This window comes from Coffea arabica, chromosome 6c, assembly GCF_036785885.1.
Source record: "Coffea arabica cultivar ET-39 chromosome 6c, Coffea Arabica ET-39 HiFi, whole genome shotgun sequence".
Taxonomy (NCBI): domain Eukaryota; kingdom Viridiplantae; phylum Streptophyta; class Magnoliopsida; order Gentianales; family Rubiaceae; genus Coffea; species Coffea arabica.
This window is the reverse complement of record NC_092320.1, coordinates 47,575,461-47,588,304: the sequence shown is the minus strand read 5'-3', so window position 1 is coordinate 47,588,304 and position 12,844 is coordinate 47,575,461. Positions and strand designations below refer to the sequence as shown.

General features: G+C 32.2%; 1 protein-coding gene across 1 annotated transcript in view; it reads right to left on the bottom strand.

The window, feature by feature from the left end:
* Window positions 1–11,104: 11,104 nt before the first annotated feature.
* The window catches only part of LOC113694014 (dihydropyrimidinase-like), a 41,539-nt gene continuing 39,799 nt past the window's right edge, over window positions 11,105–12,844 (bottom strand). The window contains exons 10-13 of the mRNA XM_027212856.2: window positions 12,753–12,793; window positions 12,549–12,601; window positions 12,242–12,398; window positions 11,105–11,513 (exon numbers count right to left, since the gene is read on the bottom strand). Coding sequence (XP_027068657.2) covers window positions 11,322–11,513; window positions 12,242–12,398; window positions 12,549–12,601; window positions 12,753–12,793 — 443 coding nt within the window. The 3' untranslated portion in view covers window positions 11,105–11,321. The remainder of the gene's footprint in view (window positions 11,514–12,241; window positions 12,399–12,548; window positions 12,602–12,752; window positions 12,794–12,844) is intronic.

Genomic DNA, 12,844 nt, shown 5'->3' with positions numbered 1-12,844 from the left:
GACCATTTTTGTTGTAGTGCACGCATAGGGTAAAGGATATACATATGGGGGAAATATGGGATAAGAGATATATATATATGGGGGAATATGGGATAAGGGATGTATATATAAGGGGAATATGGGATAAGGGATACATACATATAAGGGAAATGTCATGCAAAATGAAAAAACTCTAAAAAGTAGAAAATAAGCATGAAAATGTAGTGATTGTCATACAAAACATGATCTAACGCCTGAATGATCCCTAAGGGTCTAGCGTTGGACTAGCCCATGTCTATAAATTCTCACTAGTATTGGACTAGTGAGAAATTGGAAAAAGGGGCCACAACTAGCGTTGAACTAGTGTGGAACCGGAAAAAGTGTCACAACTAGCGTTGGACTAGTGTGGTGACGTCATGCATTTACTATAATCAAATAAATCATATAAAGCAAATAAACAAATAAATCACATAAAACACATAGCACATAAGCATGATATCTAAATGCAAGACCCTAAGAAAGCGAGTAACATGTAACACACAAGCATGCAAAACACACAAAGCAAATAAAAACGAATAAAGACCTAACTATTACACTTGGGGGCCCTAACTACAATCTAGGAGGGGAAAGAATGAAATAAAATAAAATAATAACCTAACTATTACAATTTGGCATTTAATGCCTCTCGAACAACCAAAAATTAAATTAAAATGAATATACAAAATAAAAATAAATAAAGTGAATAAAGAAATAAATGAAGTAGTAAAAAACCTTCAAAAAAGCATGCAATTTCACACATAAAATCACATAGTAGCACATTGGATCAAATAAAATCAAAATAAAGGAGTAGAGTGTACCTCCCTTGAATTGTGACATAAAGAAATAAAATGTTTCTTATTTACCCTCCAAAACAAAGAAAAATGTCAAGGCATCACTTTAATGAACATATAATCACAAGAAATAGAAATAAACACAAAGTTGAATCAACCAAAGCCTTCCAAGGAAAGTAGATTACTCATATTTAACAAATTAAGACAAACAAGGACCCAATTGAAAGGATTAAAGAAGCTTGAGGGGTCAAATTATTATTATTACACATATTAGGGGTCTCAATGAAAATAATAGAATTAAGGTTTAAGATGAACTCTATCAAAACTAAACGCTAAAATCCACAAAAAATGAATGAAAACCCATTTGCTATAGTTAAAGAATAAAATTACCCCAAATTCTACTAAAATTCAAGTCAAGACTATAAAAAAATCGTTAAACCTTCAAATTTCATCCTAAAATTCAGTAAAAATCTATCCAAAAATCACATTAAATCATATCAAAGAAGATTAACATTTTAAAGGGATAAAATTGATTGGATTTTTCAATTTTCTGGGCCATAGTAGCATTAGATGAAAATTAGGGAGTTAAAGTGCTATTTTGAAGAATTCCATGCATGAGCTTACGAAGAAGCTTTCTTCTTCATTTCTGGTTGCTGGGTTTCTGCAAGTCCAGTTCTCAAACGCCGTTTCAAATCTCAACCAACACAGTTTGAACCCAAGCAACAGGATATCCAGATATAAAACCCTTGGATTCACACACAAAACATTCAAAATAAGGAGCATGCAAAGCTGGAAACTTTCTTCTTCCCGTAGCTAAGAAAGAAAGCTTCTGCAACCTCTGAGACTTTGAGTTTTCGGCAACCTCAAGTACATGCTAAGCCATTGTCCGACACAAAAGACAGCAAAAATGAAAAGAATCAACTCCAAAAAAAATCTTTGGTTTCCTTCCTCTGTAACTTCACAGCTTATTAGTATCAGCAACCCAGGAAGATTGCAAAAGTTCTAAACAAAGCCCAAGCCTTGTCAAATTCTATACAACCATCATTAGCACAAGGTTGACTATGCAAACAAAGGAGATCTATAGTAGAGAGGGGCCAAACATGCATTTTCCAAACGTTTCAAGCAGCCCAGGCTAGGACTTCATCTTATTCACTGATTTTCTCAAACATAGTAGGCCAGCAAAAGAGAATTTCTGTATGAATCGCCATTGCTATACCATAGAACAAAGAGGAACCAAAACCTTGTTTGAAATAAACCCGTGTAAACATCATTTTCACAGCAAATCACCAAACATCGGACAGGTTCCTCGCTCTTAGGGAGATCAAACAGATTCTAGGAACAAAATGATAAAAAAAAAAAACAACAAACACTGCCATACCTAAAAAAATGCTAGTAATCAGCAAAAAGCAACAGCTTTGGGCTGCAAACATGCAAGTAAGATGCAAGGAAATAACTCTCCTAACTTTCGGCTACACTCACAGGTTAGATGCGTTAGTAAGATTGAACCTACTCCATTAACTTGTGCAATAACAAACCCAAAATCGCAGCAACCCAACAAACTCATCATACAGTGACAAAAATCACCATCAGAATCGACACAGCAAGCAACCTCATAAAAACAGTAAAGTTCTTGACCCAAACAGGAAGAGAAACAAACAAGTCACATGCTTCTCATAATCCCACATATTTATTAACAGAAATCAAGCGTAGGAAAGGAAGGGACGAAATCTTACGATGCTTTTAGTTCTGATGGCAGTGGTGATGGATGATTTCTGCAAGCGACGGCTGTTTCCAGCTTCTCCTCTGTTCCTTGCTACTGGTTCCAGCCCTTTCTCCTCCGACGCCTTTTCTTGCTTGGTTTCTTTTCCCAGAAAACACTTTTTCCAGTTTTTTCCTCCTCCGGCCCGTCACCCCCAGCTCTCTCTCTCTCTCGCTTGGCTTTTTCGTTTCTCTCTTTTTCCCTTGTTCCGCCGCCCCTCTTGATTATCCCCCCCTTGTTGCATTTTTTTTCTTTTTATAGGAAACCAAGGTCCCTAAACACTCACAGCAATGGTGTAGATGAAAGATGGGTTTCTTGGGGATCATTTGGAGCCTTTAAATCATATTCTCTAGATGCTTCCTGATGATTCGCACTGAGGTGAGCAGTCATTGTACAGGAAAATGCTTGGGGCAGAATGGATGTAGAGGCAAATTGTACCAAGCTCCAGCTCTGCGTCCTCGTTTCTGGTTTTCTTGCCGCAAACATGAAGATGGGCAGTGCGCGTGCAAACTACTGCTTAATCATTCATTTTTTTTTCAAAGTAAAAAAATGTCAATTCCTAATTGCAAATGCATTGCACAATTTTCATTTATCTTAAAGAAATTGAATCTATAAGGATTAAATACAAATTTTTTTTTTTATTTTTGTGAGAATTTTTCCTTTTTTTTAAAAAACAAATTTAATACAAAAATATCTTAAAAATAAAATGAAGAACCTAATTTATACAAATAAGCAGAAATAAACACTAACTATCATTTAATCAATTAAAATAAAATAAAATAAAATAAGAAAAATAAAAATAAAAAAATAAAGCTGAAATTAAATAAAGTTAAAATTAAATAAATAAAATTTTGGTGTCTACACGTACAGTGGTTAAAGTTGCCTATGGAGCCACATCTTGAAGCATACAAGGTTGCTTGGATCAACAATAGCTCTATTCCAGTAACGAGGCCTTGCTTGGTGTCCATTAAACATGTACCTTACAGTAATTCTATATGGTGTGATGTTATTTCAATGACTATTTCCAACATACTTCTTAGTCGACCTTGGCTATATGACCGAGATGTGGATTATAATGGGAAGTCGAACACTTATTCATTCAAGTTGAATAACTAGTAGATTGTCTTTAAACCTATGAATGTTGAAACTATGAAGAAGAAACCAACCAAACAAAAGTATTCAAAGGTTAATGAAGTAATTGAGACAAGGAAGTAACCTCTTTAGATTTTGAGCAAGAAGCAATTTGAAAGGGAAAGCAAGGAGCAAGGAGTTATCATGGTATTAGTCTTCAATGAGGTGAAAATTTCAGTAGTTGTCAGCTCTGAAGAAGTGCCTCGAGAAATTGTCAAATTGCTGTCCGATTTTTCTGATGCAGCTCCAGAAGATTTGCTGCATGGACTACCACTTATGTATGATATCCAACATGCAATAGATTTCATATCAGGCTCTCAACTCCCTAACTTGCCTGCCTATCGCATGAACCCAAGTGAGTTGCTGAACTTAAGAGACAAGTGGTTAAGCTTTTGGACAAAGGACATATTCAAGTCAGCTAAGTCCTTGTACAGTGCCGGCTTTATTGACTCCAAAGAAAGATGGAACCTGGAGAATGTGTGTAGATAGCCATGCAATCAGCGAGATAACAATCAAGTATAGGTTTCCCATACCTAGACTTGATGATATGCTTGATATGATGGTTGGTTCAACTGTCTACACTAAATTGACTTGCGAAAGGGGTACTATCATATCAGAATTCGTCCAGGGGATGAGTGGAAAATAGCCTTCAAGACAAAGGATAGTCTCTATGAGTGGCTCGTGATGTTGTTTGGCTTCCCTAATGCTCCTAACACCTTTATGAGATCATGACACAGGTATTTCGGCCCTTTATTGGCTATTTTTTGGTTGTTTATTTCGATGATATTTTAATTTACAGCAAGAACAAAGCAGAGCACATTAACCATCTTCAACAAGTAATGAGAGTTTTCATCAAGAAAAGCTCTATATCAACTTGAAGAAGTGTACTTTCATGGATCCTAATGTTGTATTTTTGGATTTTGTTGTTTCAAATGAAGAGATAGCTGCTGATCCGGAAAAGATGAAGGTAATAGTAGATTGGCCGGTTCCTTCTAATTTGAAGGATGTTCATAATTTCCATGGGCTAGCTTCGTTCTATAGACGATTTATAAGGGGATTTAGCTTTATTATGGCTCCCATCACTGATTGCATAAAGCATGGACAGTTTTAATGGACAAAAGCTACAACTAAGGCTTTTGAAGAATTGAAGAAGCGAATGACGAAAGCTTCAGTGCTTAGGCTGCTAGATTTTTCTAGGGTGTTTGAGGTCGCATGTGATGCTTCTTAAGTGGGGATTGGCGGACTTCTTAGTCAAGAAGGTCATCCTGTTGCTTATTTTAGTGAAAAGGTGAATGAGGCAAAGCATAAATATTCTACTTATGACAAGGAATTCTACGATGTTATTCAATATCTTCACCATTGGCATCATTATCTTACTTTTAAGGAATTTTTGCTATATTCTGATCATGAGGCCCTCAAATATATAAATTCTTAGAAGAAGTTGAGTCACTGGCATAGCAAATGTGTTTCTTTCCCGCAACAATACAATTTTGTTATCAAACACAAGGCAAGCGTTGAGAATAAGGTGGCTGATGCACTTAGTCGTGTGCATCTTATTCTTAATGCTATGGCTATTCAAGTGCTTTGTTTTGATTCACTAATGCAAGATTATCCTCGTTGTAGAGAGTTCAAGGTCATAAATGAGGATTTAATGGCCTGTAAACAAGTAGAATATGCTAGTTTTTCCGTCCATGATGGCTATCTTTTCAAGGGGACTTTACTTTGTGTTCCTAGTACTTACTGAGGGAGGAGTTAATTTGGGAATTACATGATGGAGGTGCTTCTGGATACTTTGGATGTGACAAGACAATTGCCATGGTGCAAGATCGCTTCTATTGGCCATATATAAGACGTGATGTTGGCAAGACTATTGCTAGATGTTGAGTTTGCCAATTGGCCAAAGGGCGAAAGAAAATCATTGGTCTTTACATACCACTACCCATTCCACATGAACCATGGCAGGATTTGAGTATGGATTTTGTCCTTGGACTACCAAGAACATTATGAGGTTATGATTCTATACTAGTAGTTGTGGATAGATTTTCAAAAATTACTCACTTTCTCCCATGTGGTAAGACTTCGGATGCTATCCATATTGCAAAGAGTTTCTTCAAAGAGGTAGTTAGACTTCATGGACTGCCAATGACTATAGTTTCAGATAGGGATATGAAGTTTATGAGTTACTTTTAACGGACTTTGAGGAAGATGCTACACACAAAACTCAAGTTTTCTTCTTCTTTCCACCCACACACGAATGGTCAGACAGAAGTTGTTAACCACAACCTTGGTGATCTACTTCGGTGTTTGGTTGGTGATCATGTTTCCACTTGGGATCAAATTCTACCAATGGCAAAATTTGCTTACAATAGTTCATTGAATCGATCAACTGGTTATAGTCTTTTTCAGGCTGTAACGAGAAATAATCCTCGCAAACCAATTGATTTGCTTCTATTACTGGCTAGCGCTCGTCCAAGTGCTGAACCTGAGGCTTTTCTAACCATATTTTGGGTATACATGATGAAGTTCGACGCCGGATTACTATTAGCAATGAGAGGTACAAAGCACATGCATATTTGAAGAAGAAATTTGCAGAATTTGAAGAAAGGGATGAAGTTATGGTTTGTATTCGGCCAGAGAGGTATCCTAAAGGTGTCTACAAGAAGCTACATTCAAGAAGTGCAAGTCCTTTCAAGGTTCTCAATAAAATCAGCTCAAATGTTTATGTTCTTGAGTTACCTGAAGATATGGGGATTAGCAATGTGTTAAATATTGAAGATTTGACTACTTATGATGGTCATTTAGATGAATTCAGCAAGTAGGACTTCTAAGGTTGCTTTTCTACCTCCTACATGCTTACGTGAAGCAATTGAAGATGTTCTTGACCACCAAATTGTGTTAACTAGAGGGGGCGACTACCAAAAGTATCTTATTCATTAGAGGGGACGACCAAGTACAGATTGTACATGGATTACCGAATCTGAATTTTAGGAGTTGGACCCAAATTTCTATGGAAGGTATCAGGCCATTAACTCAGCGGGGTTGAGTCTTCTCAAGCCGAGGAGAGATGATAGAGATAAATGACAAAATTCCACTAAGGTTTATAGGATGCGTGTGAAGGATGTGTTGAATGCCCAAACATTGATTTGGCATGCTTTTGATGATAAGGAACCAACTTGGGAGTTGGTTTGAATCCTATTGAGTTCATTTCCTGATTTTCACCGGTAGGAGTGTTTTAATAATTTAGATAAATGCAGGAATTTTATGTTTATGGTAATATTCTGTTTAGTACATAGTTATTAAACTCAGGCGGGGGGGGGGACCCGGTGAAAGGGGGGTCAACGGGTTCTGGTTCAACCAGTGAGTGAGTGGTCTAACCAGTGGGTTACTAAATATATTTAAATCTTATGTCTTATAATTTTTTATATGGTTGAAATTATAATAAACTATGCCTTAGTAAATGTTCAATTAGTCTAATTTATTATAGAATCATTAATTCTTATAAGAATCAACAAAACTTAAATTTGCCTTATGGAAATTTCATTATTTTTAACAGACTTTTGGTTTTAACTTATGGAAATAAACTAGATAATGTTATTTTATTAAAATTTGCCTTATGGAATTTGGGAAATAAATAAAATTTTATTAAAAGATTTCAAATAAATTTTGTTTTGAAGAAATAAAATAAGAATAAATGTCTAATATATAATATAAGAAGAACCAATCAACTAACAAATGGATTGCGGTTCAGTAGTGATTGTACTACATTCTTATACTTGACGTCCCAAGTTTGAACCATCAATGCAACATCTTCTAAAAAATTTTCGCATAGCAACCCGAGTTCCTCACAAAACAAACCGGTTCACCGGGTTGATTCATTGAAAAGTCAATGATTCTACTGCCCAAACGATCTAATTAGCAATCTAGTCCGGTTCTATGGTCGATTCACTGGGTTGACCGGTTGAACCGTCAGGTTGGGCCGAGTTTAATAACTATGGTTTAATAATTATTTTTGGTAATTAATATTTTAATTATTATGGGGAATAAGAAAGTTTAGTTTTTTAGTTTTCTACTAGAATTCTATTCTAATTAGTAGTCCTAATTAGGTTTGGAATTAGCTTTGTTCTAACACCTATAAATATTAACTTCTCCACGAAGGGAAGTCAAATTTTATCATTAATAAAATTTTTCTGCAAACTCAATGTCTTTCTTAGGATTATGTGATACATCCTACTTTAGGTGTGAAGCCCAAAAATTCCTAGGAGTGATTCCCAAAATTACTAATAATATTTTCATCTTCTTAAAGCATATTTTCTCATTCTATTTCAAATTGCTATTTAAATTTAGGTGCAATTCGATATTTGAGCTTTTTTACAAAATTGTTGTGCCTACCAAGTCTTCGTGTTACATCAAAAAGGCCACAGCATGGGGGTGATGCTTCGATCCATTCAATCTACAACATAATTTTCCCAAATTAGATCCATTCAATATACAACATAATTCTCCCAAATTAAAATACATTCAAATGCAAGCTCCTGTATCTATTATGCTATTTTTGGATTCAAGGATTAGATTTTGAATATGAATTTGAGACATCAATCAATTGAATTGGCAAAACAAAAAAAAAAACATTTTTGGAAATGATTAGAAATCGATTGTTATAGTAATAGAAAATATTTGAAATCAATTACCTTCAGATTTAGTCAAGAAAAAATCTTTTCTGTGTCTATTGTATTCGTGGAATAAAATATATAGAGTAAATCTTATATACAATGACAGTATATACACAATCACTATTGGATCCATGAAATATATGCAAAAATTAAATTTTAAATTCAAATTTTACATATTTGTCATTTATCAAACACTGATAGTGTATAACTATGTAATAAAGATTAATTCAAACATTATATGCTTGTTTAGAAAAGTTTAGAAAACAAAGGGCCTGTTTGGAACCTGAGTTTTTTGGGAGTTTGTCTAAAACTTTACTGTAGTGCACTGTAGAAGTTTTTGAAAAAATTTTGTACAAGTTTTTGTAAGGTGAAAAACTTTTTTGTAGAAGTTTATGAAATGTTACTGTAGATGTTTTTTGGATTATTTTTAGAGGTATTTTTAAAACATATTTTTGAGTATTTTATAATTTATAATTTATAATTTTTATATTTTTAAACATTTATGCATTTATAATACATTTATAAATATTTAGAAATAAATATATTTATATATTTATATAAAAATATATAAATGTATTATATTATATATAATACGTAATATACATATATTTATAAATATATAAATGTATAATTAATATAAATGTATAAATTATAAATGAATATTATATAAATGTATAAATTATAATTATAAATGTATATGATGATTATGTATAAATGTATTAATATAATTAATATAAATGTATAAATGTATGAATATTATGTATAAATGTATAATTAATATTGTTTATAATTTATAATTTTTATTGTTTAAATATTTATATGCATTTATGCATTTATAATACATTTATAAATATTTATAAATAAATATATTTATATAAAAATATATAAATGTATTATATTATATATAATACATAATATACATATATTTATAAATGTATAAATGTATAATTAATATAAATGTATATATTATAAATGAATATTATATAAATGTATAATTTATAATTTATAAATATATATGATGATTATGTATAACTGTATTAATATAATTAATATAAATGTATAAATGTATTAATATTATGTATAAATGTATAATTAATATTGTTTATAATTTATAATTTTTATTGTTTAAATATTTATATATATTGGTGCATTTATAATACATTTATAAATAAATATATTTATATAGTTATATAAAAATACATAAATGTATTATATTATATATAATACATAATATAAATATATTTACAAATGTAATAATTGTATATTATTATAAATGAATATTATAAAAAATATATAAATTAATATATTATAAATATATAATATTATGTATAAATGTATTAATATAATTAATATAAATGTATTAGTATTATGTATAAATGTATAATTAATATTGTGTGTTAATATTATGTATAAATGTATTATGTTATACATAATACATAATATAATTGTATATAAATATACATAAATATATATACATAAATGTGTAATATATATAATATGTATTATATATATTAAATATATAATATATAATATTTATATAAATGTATAATTACATATTTATATTAATATTAATTTATATGCTATATAATATTTATATAAATATATAAAAATATATTTTAAATAAAATAAAATATTTATAATATGTTTAAATAAATATATAAATATATAATATATATAATAAATTTTTGAGAGTGAGGGACTCAAAATTCAAAAAAAAATTTTGAGGTTACCGGCGGCGCCGGAATAGGTGACCGGCTCCAGGAGAGGTGGTGGAGGCGGTGTCTGGTGTGGTGGGTTGGGTGAGGGAGGAAGAAAAGTTTTTGAGAAATTTTTTGTGTATAGATTTTTGAAGTGTGTAGGTAAAAAACTTTGAAAAGTTTTTTGGGGTTTCTGTAGCAAAAGTTATTAAAAAACTAGTAGCTAAAAAACTTGGTAAAAAACTAGGGTGCCAAACAGGCCCAAAATTTTCTAATGAGTGGCCATTTGCCAAAACTTTTGCAAAATAGGAACAATAGAAAAAACATATATACTAATGTACAAGACAGAAGCAATGGACAATCCTGCATTGTAGTTTGTGGCACTTGAATATCTCCCTTTCAAACATAGTCCTCAAGTAGGAATTAATTGTGCTGCAAACCTAATCTATCTCTACCTTTCAAACAAAGTCCTCAAGTAGGATTTAGTTGTGCTACCACTGGAAACAACTTCTACTAGTTCTTTTGGATGAAGACATATACATCCCACTCGTTTTGCTGCCAATAATTCGATTCCAATCTCAAAATTGAACAAAAAGGGCTACGAGCAACCAAGTGAACTTAAACTCGCAATGAGTACTCCATAGCACCAACCAATGGTAAACTGTCACCCCAAATGGCATAGCAAATGTTTTCAAGAATTTCTTGACAATATAAACATAATTTTAGGGCAAATCTGATCTTCATCTCAACCAACAAACCAATAAAATCATGGTAAAAGTTCAATAAACTCAGAATCTAAATTAACTCGGATGTACCAATTCTAAAAGAACTCACACAACGCAAGAGGCTAAGGAAGCATCTACAAGGAGGATTTCAAATGACAAGTATAGAGAGTGAATTTGAAATCGAAAAGACGAGAGAATTTCAACTGTGATCTGCACTATAGTATAGCAGCTAAAAACCTCATAAAAACCCAAGCGTGAAATCCAAAAGCAAACATTCGGAACCAAAATCATCTAACTACTGCTGCTAAACAAGGAGGATAACCTGGGTTTCCCTTCGAGGATGAAGTGAACAATTTGTGACAAAGTAGTGCCAACAATCTTACACCCATTTGGCACCATATAACTTTTCACAAAAGAGATACAAAATAAAATACATCAACGTAATCCCTCAACTTATTGCTTTGAAGAAATGAAAAACTATATAGTATTCAGTTATGTTACTTTACAAGTATCATAACTTGAACTGCATTTCATTGCATGCCTTTAAATCGATTTACTGGTGCTCTTAGGGAAGAGATGTAACTCGCATCTGCTTTCTCAATTCCATCAAAAACATAACTGAAAGGTGGCATTTTTATGTATTTGCCCGAACCACGTTTAACCTTTAGTTCGTTATTTTCCCAAACAATCCTTCCACCCGCAATAGTTATCTCAACTTTTCCCTGCAGAACATCAAAAACAAAATCTTCCAAATTCAACACATACAGTAAATATCCAAATATTCAACACATACAGGGCAACCAGAATATCCAAATTTCTAATGCGTATAAACATAATAAAGCAGAATGCCCAGAAAACACAGTAAATACTCATTAATTCATTCTATTAGTTGAACTATATTAATTATAAAACTGATTATATGAAACTGAAGATTAACCACATAAAATAGCAGGTATCTTTCATTAGATTGCACTTGATTCTAGACCTAATTTGAAGGATCTACACATGCCAAATCCTCCACAAATTCAAGGTGGCAATTTTCTTTACAAATAAACAACTGAAAGCTGGGCACTGATATGTCCTTCAAAATATTGTTTTGTAATAGCAATGTCTTAAGCAGATGTCCATCGGATAGTTTTCAAACAACGGGAGTTCATAGCACTTTAAAGTCCATAATGGATGTCCCATTGATGATTGCACAACATTGTATGGATATTTTTTTTTAGTAGAATGCAATATTGTATAGATAATGAAATAACAAGCATGAAATTTTATCTGGACAATGCATCATAAACCTCAAAATCAAAGAAGAATCACATAGGACTTTGACAATCGCTATGTGATCAGCTATAGAACTCTATAAATCTAAATAAGCTCAAAGTAATTTAATCTATAGAAAGCGATGCCACATTCAATTCCTTAATTATAACAAGCAGTAATGAAAAATTACCTTCCCAATCCATCCCTCATAGACATTTGTATCTGATCTTGAATGGTGAGAATTTGAGCTTATTTGAAAACTTGAATTGGGATTTAATATGATTATGTCTGCATCCGACCCAGGAAGTATTGCTCCCTTCTTTGGATAGATATTGAATATCCTAGCACTAGAACGTAATTCATTTCAAAGGCCAAGGTACAACAACTGAGTAGCTCAGGTGAGGTTGAAGAGCCAAAAACTAGGATCTTCAAAAGTATAATAGGTACAACAAATGCTTAAAGTGAATAGTCAAAAGATAAGATTGGCGATGGTATACCATTCAGTGCTTGTTATCCGAACATAATCAGTGACAGATATTTTCCCTGAGGCCTGAAAAATAATAAACCAGGAAACAGAATTGTCCTTTTTTAGGAAAGAAGAAACTCCAAAGACTACCTATCTTGATATGGTTTCAGTTAATTTATTATTGGACACTTGTGTATATAATTTTCTATGACTGATGAGGTCCAGTACAGCTTACCACCATTGTATCCCAAACCAGATGCATTCTCTCCTCAATGCCTACATGTCAATTCCAAGTAAGACACTGCCTTTAGAAATTAGAAAATAACA